Source organism: Bidens hawaiensis, unplaced genomic scaffold, assembly GCF_021521415.1.
Source record: "Bidens hawaiensis isolate Kalapana, Puna unplaced genomic scaffold, B.hawaiensis_p1.1 tig00001206_1, whole genome shotgun sequence".
Taxonomy (NCBI): domain Eukaryota; kingdom Viridiplantae; phylum Streptophyta; class Magnoliopsida; order Asterales; family Asteraceae; genus Bidens; species Bidens hawaiensis.
The window spans coordinates 3,443,363-3,455,630 of NW_027491069.1; the positions used below are offsets into that span (position 1 = coordinate 3,443,363).

At 36.6% G+C, this 12,268-nt stretch overlaps 2 protein-coding genes and 1 pseudogene across 3 annotated transcripts; 2 read left to right on the forward strand and 1 right to left on the reverse strand.

The window, feature by feature from the left end:
- Positions 1–4,166: 4,166 nt before the first annotated feature.
- LOC143564154 (putative protein S-acyltransferase 1) lies at positions 4,167–6,923 on the forward strand. Its single transcript, XM_077051518.1, has 5 exons — positions 4,167–4,247; positions 4,436–4,624; positions 5,188–5,496; positions 6,073–6,294; positions 6,379–6,923. Exons 1-5 carry the CDS (start codon positions 4,167–4,169, stop codon positions 6,688–6,690), a joined length of 1,113 nt encoding a protein of 370 aa, XP_076907633.1. The 3' UTR covers positions 6,691–6,923.
- Positions 6,924–8,467: 1,544 nt separating this feature from the next.
- Positions 8,468–9,927, forward strand: LOC143564896 (putative aquaporin SIP2-1). Its single transcript, XM_077052037.1, has 3 exons — positions 8,468–8,761; positions 9,428–9,691; positions 9,775–9,927. The coding sequence occupies exons 1-3, from the start codon at positions 8,468–8,470 to the stop codon at positions 9,925–9,927; spliced, it is 711 nt and encodes a 236-aa protein (XP_076908152.1).
- A 458-nt stretch (positions 9,928–10,385) lies between these two features.
- LOC143564906 (chaperone protein dnaJ 72-like) lies at positions 10,386–12,007 on the reverse strand (annotated as a pseudogene). Its single transcript, XR_013140960.1, has 4 exons — positions 11,564–12,007; positions 10,911–10,980; positions 10,654–10,797; positions 10,386–10,577 (listed from the first exon to the last, which is right to left on the reverse strand). The product of XR_013140960.1 is annotated as a chaperone protein dnaJ 72-like (transcript).
- Between the last annotated feature and the right edge of the window lie 261 nt (positions 12,008–12,268).

The following is a 12,268-nucleotide window of genomic DNA, read 5'->3' on the forward strand; positions in this document are numbered from 1 at the left end:
CAAACCATAAAACAATAAAAAAGAAATAAAAAGGAAAAGCGAATAAATAAAATAAGCAAAAGGAATAATGCAAAAAGTAAAAGAAGTAAAAATTTCATCCCACATTGGTGGAGAAAAGAAAATGGAAGACTTTCACCATGGTATAAATAAGATTGTAAGTTCTTGTCCCGCATCGCTAGATTATAAAACCTGTAAGTTTTTTATAAGGATGAGAGCTCACATGACAATATTCTTATGTGCCAAATCACACTCAGTGGTCTTAGCGGAGGGTGCTTCACGCGCATGGGTGAAGTGCGATGGGCGCAATGTGGCGCACTTCGCACGCTCGCATTGCAACGAGCCGCTTAAGGGTCGCCTTAGTTTTTTTTCTTCCTTCACGTTACATGAAGGAGCGAAATCAAGTTTTATGCGAAGTAGTAGAAGTTATTAAGAAATTCTTTTATCCTTCGTGCGACGCGAAGAAGTCCTTCTCGCTACGCGATGTGGTAGTCACACAATGGTGACACGTTGCCTGCCACGTGGCGTGGCTGACTCGACAACCCTATGTTTACTTCGCGCAACGCGAACAATTTTTTAGGTCCTTCGCGCTAATGGGCGAAAGCCTGACGAAGCAATGCCGCGTGGAGGGAGAATAGCCACGGGTCGTGAACGGACATAATTTCAATTATAAATAGGATGGAGATCCAGTCTTCATTTCTCGTCCCATATCAGATCCTTCTATCTCAATTTTCTTATATTAAGAAATTGGTATAATACCCGAGTGGACTTAACGATAACCTCTCTGATTGAAAGAAGCTTTTAAACGTGAATCCGAAAGCTCTACCTGAATAAGGTAAGACATTGTGTCATCGTGTAAAGTTTCTAGTCTAGCGATTATCGTTATGATTACGGGGTTTATACTAATTTAGATATACTACATTGTGCTTAACCTAGGTGCTTAATATCAGGAGGCTTGTTAATTGTAAACTTTCAAGGTGAGACATTCAAGTTTTTATACAACTCACATTTGCGTGAGACAATTGATTTTCCAATATTGTCATGATACTTTTCTAAATCTATTAAACTCATGACAGATAGTCCAAATGTTTTCAAATGTATTTTCAAAGGATTTTAATTATATTACAGTGATTAAGTATCTGTAGACTTATAGGATGGTTACTACTAGTATTGTGGGGTTTTGTATACAATGCTTGCCTGCTGGGCTATTACACGTTATTTATTGGACAAGTGTTAGCCAATAAATAATATGACCACAGTCACAGATACGGTCGAGTGACAAGTACCTTTCGGTAATTTGTAAGCAGGCAGATGTAAAAACATCTTAATGTTGTACCTGTAAAATGTGTCATTTATACATGTATGTGCTCACAATATTTCTTGCTGATCAAATATTTTTAAACATGTTTCAGGTGACTTGTTAGAGACAAAGGAATGATGCTTACGGGCTTCCAGCTTAAATAAGTGGCTTGTTACTAGAATAAAGAAACGTAATTAAGGTTTATCCCTATGAAACCTATGTTTGTATAAAAATGGGTTTTAATCCCAGTTTATGAAATAAGAATCATAGTGTTTTTATAACTCTGATTATTTTTCTTAATTACGGTCCTGATAAAATATTCCGCTGTAAATTATTTTAATAAACGCCGATACCATCACTCGATGTTCAAGGTTCCCTACTCGGGGTATAGGGGTCGGGGGTTGTGACACTATGTGCAGTGAGGGGCTACAAATGGGGGGGGGGGGTAAGTGGCATGTGGCGCCCAGTCAGCAAAGGAGAAATTTTTGCTTTAGGGCTGTAATGGTTTGTAGCCCAATCACATCGCTACGTCATCTTTTTTTTTTTCTTTTTATAATTAAATTAAACAAATAAAAACTCATTTAACTTAAATATATAAAAATTCATTAAATAGGAGAATATATATTTCAATAAAATTTAAAATACACAAAAAAAAATAAATACATATAAAAATACTAATTTAAGACTCGTCTTCGTATTCGTTTTCAATGGGACGATTATCCCAAACGTGTTGAACCAAATCCGCCTTAAGTTGGTTATGTATCTCACTTGATGTGACCTCGTGATTGTTTTGTGTTCGTTGTTGTTCGATTGGTTTAGGATATTGTTCAGGAATGCTCCCTAGTATATAGTGCTGGCATATTGCTTTGCGTATGTCTTCTAAAATCATATTATGCAATATGATACACATATACATGGCATCACTCATTTTTGCCATCGATCATACACGACAAGGGTTTTTCACATAATGCCAACGTTTTTTTAAAACCCCGAAACACTTCTCGATATCCTATCGCTCGCACTCTTGCTTCTTCTTAAAATATTCTCCTTTTTCTTTGATCGGTTCTTGAAACGTTTTGATGATGATCGAGCACTCTAGATATATCTCATCTCCCAGATAGTATTCATGACGGTAGTAGGTATCGTTGGCATAAAACAGTAACACCGGTATGCTACGACTGATGTAATACTCTAGCACGGGCGACGAGTTGAGAACGTTTATGTTGTTGTTAGACCAAACCCAAAGGTCCTATGAACAAATAGCTTGAAGACTAACTGTTGGTACTCCATGCTCACCACGAGTGTATTGACCTCGCCACTCTATTGAACAGTTGCCCCATTCCCAATGCATGCAATCTATACTACGATCATGTCGGGAAAAGAATATTTACTTTCGTGTACATCATATACGCGAGTTAGTTCGTTCGTTGTTGGAATCCTTAGATACGACTACCATATAATTGTATTATTCCTATAGAAATAAATGATTAAAACAATTTACATTAAACACATGTAGATTAAAAAATAATTAATTGAAACAATTTAAAATAACTAATTAAAACAAACAGGCTAAAAAATAATTAATTTAAACAATTTAAATCTTACAGATGCAAAAATTCTCGCGTCGTTTTCTCTGCTATCTTTAAATACTCGTCGTTGATGTTGGTTGTGCTTCCGTATGCGAGGATGCGTAGCGCTGAAGTACACTTTTGGATGGCGGTGAATCCTAAATATCCTCTTGCGTCACATTTTTGTTGAAAATACGGATACTCCAGCTCCAAATCTTCCGCATCGCGCAAAAATAAACGTTTAGACATCCGAAAACGTCGTTCAAACTTAGATTGACATATCTAGGCGTGTTGTTGAAGTAGTCTTTCATCAAACAATTGTTCACATCCACACGGTCTCGAATGATATACGATCGCCTACGTCACGACCGAGAACTAGTAAAGCCAGAAGCTATCTTATTTGCTACGGCCCGAAATTCACTCATGATCTCACCTTTCTGCTCCGTCGTCTCTTGCATCATCTGATCCATCTTCTTCGTATTCTCAATAAATTGTTCCATCATGTCGTAAGTATTTGTTGAATCCATTTTGGTAAAAGAAAGTTGGTGAAAATAGTTGTTGGAAGTTGAGTTAGTATATGAAATGATGAAAATGGTTGGATTGGTTGGGTAATTATATTAATTTTGTAATTTTTTTTTAACATGACCGTTCATAACGGTCAAAAAGAATAAAATACAATATTTAAAAACTCAAAAAACGACAAATAATTGCCGACCCCCCCCCCCCTTCCCCACACTCTTGTCGCCCCTCTTACCGCCCCGTCGCTACTTGTCGCCCGATCATGACACCCCACTACACATACACTAAATGAGTATACAACGTGCTCGCTTAGGATGGTTTATGGCCACGTGGCGTATTTTAAATGGTTCAGTAATGTATTCGTTTGGTTACAAAAACTAGTCGGGAAAATATGAATTTATGGAATTTTCCCTTAATTATGTGCACCCCATAAATGTGAGGACGAAATAGAGGGGATTTGGTGACAAAATGTAGAGAAGGAAAGCATTTGGCTTTTGGGGTTTGGGCAAAAGAGGAATGGAATGTTGATCGTAGAAAGCGGGGAGAAATAGAAACAAACAAACAAACAAACAAATAGATTGATAGATAGATACACACAAAGCAAAAGAAAGAAAGAAAGAGATATAGAAGGAAGAGGGAGAGTTGATTTTGTTAATCCCATAAACAAACACCCCCGATCAATCTCCCCGTCTTCCTCTTCTATATTTCTTCTTCTTCTTCATCTGCAGCATTACAAATTGAGTTTGAGTTTGCGTTTAAATGGGTTTTCAGTTGTAGCTATGATGAGGGAGTCACAACACCACAACTCCCTTGCTCCTCCTCGCAACACCAAAAGACTTTATCAAGTTTGGAAAGGTCGTAATGTGAGTCCTTTTTCACCCCCATTATTATGTTGTATCATTTCATTTGTTTTGTATGAGAATCACATAACTTAGACCAACATATTGTTACATATGTCGATTTATAAAGAATGGTTTTTTTTGGCTTTGTCCTAAATCTCATACCAATTCAATCATTTTGGTTTATGTTACAATTTGGTTTTGGCTATCAGAAATTCTATTGCGGCGGTAGATTGATTTTCGGTCCTGACGCGGGCTCAATACTTCTATCTACATTCCTTATCGGAGCCCCGGCGATAACTTTTTGCATCAAAACTCTACTAGATATGAGAAAAGATGGAAGAAGCACCTTTGAGTACGCAGAACTCATTATAGAAATCACCCTCGCCCTCGCCCTTTTGGTACGATAACCTTCATTCTCGTAGAGGTATCAAACAGGCTAGTTCCAGTCGCCCCAAATCAACAACAACACATATATATTTTTTTAAATAAAGCGATTTGGAAGTTCATAAACACTAAGGGGGTGTTTGGGATTCCTTATTTACCTCCTGATAACTTTTCATTAAGTTAATAAGTTACAAAAGTATAACTTTTGGAACTTTTCTTCTCACAATATAAGCAATCCCAAACACCTTATTACTTTTCAAAAAGTTTATAAGTTGATGAAAATAAGCAATCCCAAACACCCCCTAAATTGCATTTTGTATTTGAGTCCATTCTTTTTAAACTTATTGGGCCAATTTCATTTATTTCTCGTTTTAAAAGAAGGGGGGCTCGCTTGTTAAACAAGTTTACTTTTAGGCTTGAGCTTGGCTAAGCTCGGCTCAATTTGAGCTTTTAGCGAGCCAATCTCAACTAGCTCGTGAGTTGCTTGGCTCATTTGAATTCAAATGTTCAACAAATAACCATTTTTATTTCTCGTAATCTGTATTTTTAAAAATTTGACCGAGGTTTCTATAAGCAGGTTCTAACTTTTCTCTTCATGACGTCCGCAAGAAATCCTGGAATAGTTCGTAGGAACAAACGACCGCCGGAAGTTGAAGAGTCTTTCAATCTCCGGTCACAATCGCTGGATTGGTTAGATGGTCCAACCATGAGCCTGAGGCGACCAAGAATCAAAGATATGCTCGTTAATGGCCACTCGGTCAAAGTCAAATACTGTGACACATGCATGCTCTACCGCCCTCCACGTGCTTCTCATTGCTCTGTTTGTAATAACTGTGTGCAACGCTTTGATCACCATTGCCCGTGGGTAGGCCAGTGTATCGGAGTTGTAAGTCCATCAACTTTGTTTTTCGATCATAATATAAGTAAAATTGTACTATTGCAACAAAAATAAACGTACGCAAGTAAATCTTACTCATATCAAGCTATAGGTAGAGTCTAAGGAAGGTGGGACGGGGTCAAAAGTTTTCTGCACCTCGGAAGACCAAGTTTTTACAATTGCAATATATAACTTTTAAGTAAAACAAAATTTGAAATGTATCCTTTAGCCTTTGATATTTTCATATTACCATCTTTAACATTTGAAAGGCAAAGTAGAACACAAATTCACATGTGAACCTTCAAAGGGATAAGAGCACACTTTCCTCTTATAAGAGGTTTCAAAGTTCCAATACAGCTTCCACTAGTTAATGCTTTAACCCCTTGAAGATCACATGCATAGCACAAGTTGTGTTTTACCTTGTCTAATTGGTTAGCAGGATATTGGTGAGATTTATAAGTTTCTTGGTGACATTAACTCACATCTATAAAAAATAACTCGACAACCTATAGATGAGTCTAAAATCTTAATGGAAACCTTTGAATTTATCGTAGTTGGTTGTAACAATGGTTAATGCATTTGCAGCGCAACTATCGGTTTTTTATTCTATTCGTCACCTCTTCGACTGCCTTGTGTGTATACGTCTTCGTGTTTTCATTATTCGATATTATTCGTCAAAATGGTAGCTTTTGGGATAGTTTATCGAAAGACGTGGTTTCGGTTATGCTTGCGGCATACTGCTTCATAAGCGTTTGGTTCGTTGGCGGGCTTAGCGTTTTCCATTTTTATCTCATTTCCACAAACCAGGTTATAATATTCACAGACATGTAACTGCTATGGTGAATCCTTAATTTGTCCTGAAAGTACTATTTTTTTTGGTCGTTTTTACAGACAACATATGAGAACTTTCGGTATCGGTATGAAAAGAAGAAAAATCCATTTAATGAAGGGTTTTTAAATAATTTTAAGGATGTAATATGCTCTAAATTGCCACCCCCTATCGACTTTCGAGAGTGGGTGGTGGTTGAAGATGATTATACTGCTTCATCTATCGGGTCATGTACACAAAGATTTGGTGCAGCATCTATGCGTGCTTCAAAAGCGAAGTTAGATAGGGAACCGAGCATCTTCATCTTCCAACAAAAGGACGAAATATTGCCAAACGACAAGCCTTCCAACCATTCTGCTACCAGTAAAGATTAACAAGGTATCAGTTAAGCCAAAAACACACAAGAACAAATCCATGATTTCTAGTTAATCGTCGAGATTCAGGTTTTTATAGCGATGTAGGAATCGAACTAAATAGTTGTACATGAACAAGATTTGAGTAGAGAGGTAAATGGTGTTGCTTTCATGTATAAAATGTTATTAACTTTGTTTTGGCACAAGATCATATTGTGGTGGTCTGAGGTATTTTAGGGCTGAGAAATCGGCTCATGTTCCTTTAAACGGATTAGACACGTCACAATTGATTTGTTTGGGTTTAAAGTGATGTTTGTATGTGTAGAGTAATAAATTTCAAATCCAAAGGCAATGTAGCTATGATGGTTTGTATTTCTTGGCCATGACACAGGTAATGATGTTTACTAGTATTGTTTAAATTGTTTAGCAAAGTGTGGAATTATGGTGAAACAGTCTAGAGGTATCAAGATGTATAGTGAATGTGCTTCTCTTCTAATGGTTGAGAGTTATAGTCTAATGGTTAACATTGATGTAGGTTTAGGAGTAACTTGAGAGAGTGTTTTAAATAATTAAGTTGATGTTCTAAATAAAAGATTATTCAAGGCAAGATAACACACTTTAATAGAGATTAGTAGATAGCAAAGTTATAAAATAATTGTTGTGATTTTGTAAAACCATGCATGGTATCGTGTTAAGAGTGCGCAAATTACATTGCTCAAGTGACATTACGCGTTAATCTCGTGCCATTCTCAACCCACGTGATTACAACCATATGAGTTAAGGCTATATGTAATAATTTCACAAAAGTGTTGTCATGTCACGCCCGTGTAGACGGTAATGAATCCACTTTCACGCTCAATAAGGTGTGTAATTGTCTCACATGAGTTATGGGTTCCAATTTTTTTTTATTTCTTTTAAAAAAGAAATGACAAAGGGAGCGTGAGCCCGTTATATATAACTGACTGTAGAATAAAATAGATTTCTCAAAATTATTATTACTAATGTTTTTTTATTCAATTTGTAGACATTGTAGATGTTGTCAATAGTCAATACCTTTTTCTACATATTACATGTTCTATGAATGCTAGTAGTCAGGCAAGCATGAATGGCAATAGTCTTATGTAATTACTTGATCTTATTAGGTATATGCATATGCTTTCTTCTAACATCATCCATCTACGAACACCAAAATGAACCGTTAGAAGGGGTCATCAATATATAGATCAAATCTTAGGTTGGAAAATGTCATCCCGCTTGTCCCAAAAGTGGGAGCAGTGTTCTCGCTCCTCCATCCTACAACACCATTTTCCTACTTATAGCTCTAGTTCCAAAGCCACATATCGTTTCACTGCAGGTTTTATGATATCCAAAGTTGGGACCGTGTTCCCGCGATACCTCCTTTCCACATCAACTACCACCTTAATATCTGACTTTCACTCCCCAAACCCTTACGTTGTGTTCCCGAGTTTTTGACGGCAAATTTATAAAGGGCATTAATGGAAGTTTAAAAAAAGAATAAACAAAATATGATTCCGGGACATTTTGGGAATTTTGTCTTTAATTAACTACATGTTTTCGAGAAACAGAAACAGAAGAAAAAATATGTTTTTGATTTCATAGTAGGGACATGCTCGGTATCTTAATTTTCCTAAAAACTGTCACTGTGCTTGATACTCAAAAAAGTTGTTACCGAATTCAATACCCGAACCTTTACGCTTCTGCTATGCTCTTGGTCATCCCTATTTCACAGTGGTAGAAATGAAGATCTTTAAAGTGATTCACTAATGATTTGTCAATAATGGCGGGAATAGGGGAGGTGATTGTAACCGATACGATTTTATCTTTCATGTGGGTTTGGGCAAGCGTTATCATCAGAATAATTGTTCAGTTTTTGTTAGGGTTTAGGTTTATGTATGGTAACAACGCTTATGAGTTGTATAAGTCTTCACTCTCCGTTGCCAACATGTTCTTATTTGCTTACTTGGTTAAGCTCACCCATGGCGGAGCTTACAATCCCATTGTTGCCTTTACCTCCGCCATTAATGCAAACTTTGTCACCTTTCTCTTCAATGTTGCCAGAATCCCCTTTCAGGTTACTTGCCTTTTCATTTTCACAATTTTATTCCTCAATAATACTCAATTGAAGTGGCTCAACTCGTCTTTAGTTTTTCAGGCTATAATTTAGAGGTTCTAAAGGGGTCGTGTTCGCCGGTTGAACCCGATAGGCCTACTCAAACCTGACACTTGTATTCGCGGGTTGACATGAACACGACTCATTTAACCCGAAAAAGAAATAATTCTATCTTTTTGCATACTAATACTCTAAAATCTTACAATAAAAAAATGAAGACATGCATAATACTTTATGCCGAGTTATCTGTTAGATTCTGCCATACAAGACCCAATCTATGGCATAGAACGCATTTTTTTAAGGTTGTAGTAATAAATGGGTCAACCCGACCTGTTTAGCTAAACATGTTTATGGGGTCTAGAAACTTAATAGAATATAACAGGCGATGGCGAGGACACTCAAGAAAAGGAACTTGCGGTTATTGTTTATTATTTATGGACGGAGTAAAATGATATGCGACTTACAGTCAATATGCAGATTCAGTTTTTGTTCAGTGGTTGTCTTTGAAATACCACTAAGTCTGTGCAGTTTCTTGGTTCTTTTTGTTACATTGTGATATCACTTAATGATTGCCTTAACGATTGGATTGGAATATTACCCTGCCTTCATTTATTTCTGATTTATCAGGTGTTTGGATCGATCATAGGGGTGAGGCTCGTCCTCAAGACATTTCCTGAATTATGGAACGGGCCAGAGCTGGTCATTAACCTCCATCAAGGTGCACTAACAGAAGGATTATTAACGTTCATACACGTGCTGATCACACTTGGTCTTGATAGAAACATTAATGATGGAAGCTTCTTCATGAAAACTTGGATTAGTAGCATCTTAAAACTCGCTCTTCATACACTCGGATCAGATTTAACTGGTGGATGCATGAATCCTGCTGCTGTAAGTTTCTTCAGAGAAACTTGGATTACCAGCATTTTTATTGAAATTTGCATATTGACAGTCCCTATTTTGTACAAAATTAGGTTGCCGGGTGGGCGTATGCTCTTGGTGAACATAAAGCAAAGGAGCATATAATTGTTTATTGGCTTGCTCCGATGGAGGCAACTCTATTAGCAGTCTGGACATTTAGGTTGCTTGTACGCAGTGCAAAACCCGAGAAACAGAAGATTAACTGAAGATGACATTTAGGTTACATCAGGACTGTACAATAGAGCAGGTTGACTTTTCACAGTCAAACAAGCATGTTTATTTAAACTTTGATTAGGGGATTCATTGTACATCATAGATTTTCTTGTCTTGCAATCTGTATTACATTTCTCACAAAATTATGTACTTTCGACCTTTTGTAGTCAAGCAAGTAATTATCAATTAAACAAACTAAATTTCTCAATCACACCATTGTTGTATCAAACTTCGTTGATGTTTTATACCACTCATTGGAAATGTTCGGTTACTCGGTTAGTAAACTGTTGGATACGTAAATAACACATGAAAAAACAAGTAAATAACACATGAAAAACAAGTATCAGGCACTTCTATAACATAAAAAAAATATATATTAACCTTTAGTAATAACTATAAATTTGTCAAAAAATATATATAAGCATTATTCTTTCAATTTGCAGAAGGATTCAAGCCCAAACAAAGTTGAAGAAAACTCTATACTATCTATCAATTTCACTGAAACAACACCAACATGAATGTACAAAGAGTATTTCATAACTGTCGGTCTTAATGTTTATTCCATTTTGTGCGCAAAACATCATCCACTTGCTTCTTCTGCTATCGATTCCCTCTCAGCTTTATCTTTTGTGAATTATGTACTCTGCAATATGCAGCAGCTTCACATTATCAATAAAAAAATAGTAACAACAAATAGAAATAGAAAACACATACAAGACATGAACCGACATTACAACAAATCATGGAACCGAGCGTTCATCTATCACCCTACTTCTGTATAGTATAAATATAGCACACTGTCATTCCTTTTCCTTTACTGCTTTTGTCTTCTGCATAGATTCCATTGCTTCTTCAAACGATTTCTGCAGATGAAAACAAAAGATTGTTAATAACATCATTCCAAACCAGTAAGAATCTTGTTATGAACTGCAAATTCAGTATCTTAAAACACAGTTACAAAAGTCAAGAAACATACACCCGTATTCTGCATCTTCCAGATTTTATCTCTACCAATTTCAACTATGGCCAGACCGCTTAATATAGCCCTGCAGAAACTTTATACATCAGATCACAGAAACAGATTTTAAGTTCAAAACAACATCCATATTCTTAGTAGGGGTGTGCATGGGTTGGTTCGGTTCGGTTTTGGTCTAAAACTGAACCAAAAACCGAAATGCCAATTTTTTAGTTTCTGTAAACTGTTCGGTTTCAGTTTTTTCATTTGGGCTGAAAATAATGAATTTGGACCTAATTTTTTTTGTTACTTAATAATTAATTAATTACTATGCCTTTGGGCTTAATATATTAAACTATGATAAATTACTTCAAATTTAAAATAAAAATAAAATTTGAAATCTATAAGTTCATTTAGGTTTTTTTGGTTCCAGTAACATGCAAAACCGAACCAAAAGCTCGGTTTTACGAAAACATAAAACCAAACTGTCAGTTTTTGTTTGAATTTGGTTATTTCCGGTTTCTTCAGTTCAATACAAACCGCTAATTCTTAAAAGCCAAAAGAATTAGATTTGCCTGAAGAAATTTGATTAATCCAAATTAGAACTGTAGTATATTTGGTTAATTCTATGTATGCCATACTGCGATCTCAATAAATAAGCATGAAAACCATACCCGGCAAAAGCAACATGTAGAAGAAACGCACGGCTGTTAATATACCCAAGAGCTATCTGAGCCCTAGAAACAGACGCCTTCCTGCTGCTGCTGCTATAATAATCATAATTCGATTCACCCTTCCTCCTGCTATCATAAGTGTGCCCGTATCCGTAATTCCCGTACCCGTACCCGTACCCGGATTGGTTCGAAGATTATTATTGTTATTATTATAAAGAGCACGCTTGTGATCGTCGACTAGAACCTCGTAGGCCTCGGAGGCCTGTTTGAATTTGAGGGTGGCACCGTCCCTGACGGATTTGGGGGAGGCGGAGTGCTTGTCGGGGTGGAATTGCTTGGCGATGATTCTGAATGCTTCTTTGATCTCGTCTTTGGTGGCGTTGGTGGTCAGGCCCAGGATCTTGTAGTAGTCCATGGTTAGATTGAGAGTGAAGAAATTGGAGGGAGTTTTGACATAAGAGAGAGAGGACGTTAGCTGGGTGGTCGGGGAAATGATATCGTGGCTCGGATACAGCCTTGTTTTCGAGAGTAAATATCTACACCCGCGTATAAACGAGCCAAACGTCTAGTATGTTGTTTGATGGGAAGCCCGTTTATGTTTATTCATTTACTAACTTTCTAATCCGTTGATATTTTACTATTAGAGTAAATTATTTGAATTATATGAATCTATGATCAGCTAAGACAAAGAATATCAAGAACAAG

Coding starts and splice junctions, on each gene's coding strand:
- LOC143564154 (XM_077051518.1), top strand. CDS start 4,167: ATGAGGGAGTCACAACACCACAACTCCCTTGCTCCTCCTCGCAACACC. Junction 4,248..4,435: donor AAGTTTGGAAAGGTCGTAAT/GTGAGTCCTTTT, acceptor TTTGGCTATCAG/AAATTCTATTGCGGCGGTAG. Junction 5,497..6,072: donor TAGGCCAGTGTATCGGAGTT/GTAAGTCCATCA, acceptor ATGCATTTGCAG/CGCAACTATCGGTTTTTTAT.
- LOC143564896 (XM_077052037.1), top strand. CDS start 8,468: ATGGCGGGAATAGGGGAGGTGATTGTAACCGATACGATTTTATCTTTC. Junction 8,762..9,427: donor TTGCCAGAATCCCCTTTCAG/GTTACTTGCCTT, acceptor CTGATTTATCAG/GTGTTTGGATCGATCATAGG. Junction 9,692..9,774: donor GATGCATGAATCCTGCTGCT/GTAAGTTTCTTC, acceptor GTACAAAATTAG/GTTGCCGGGTGGGCGTATGC.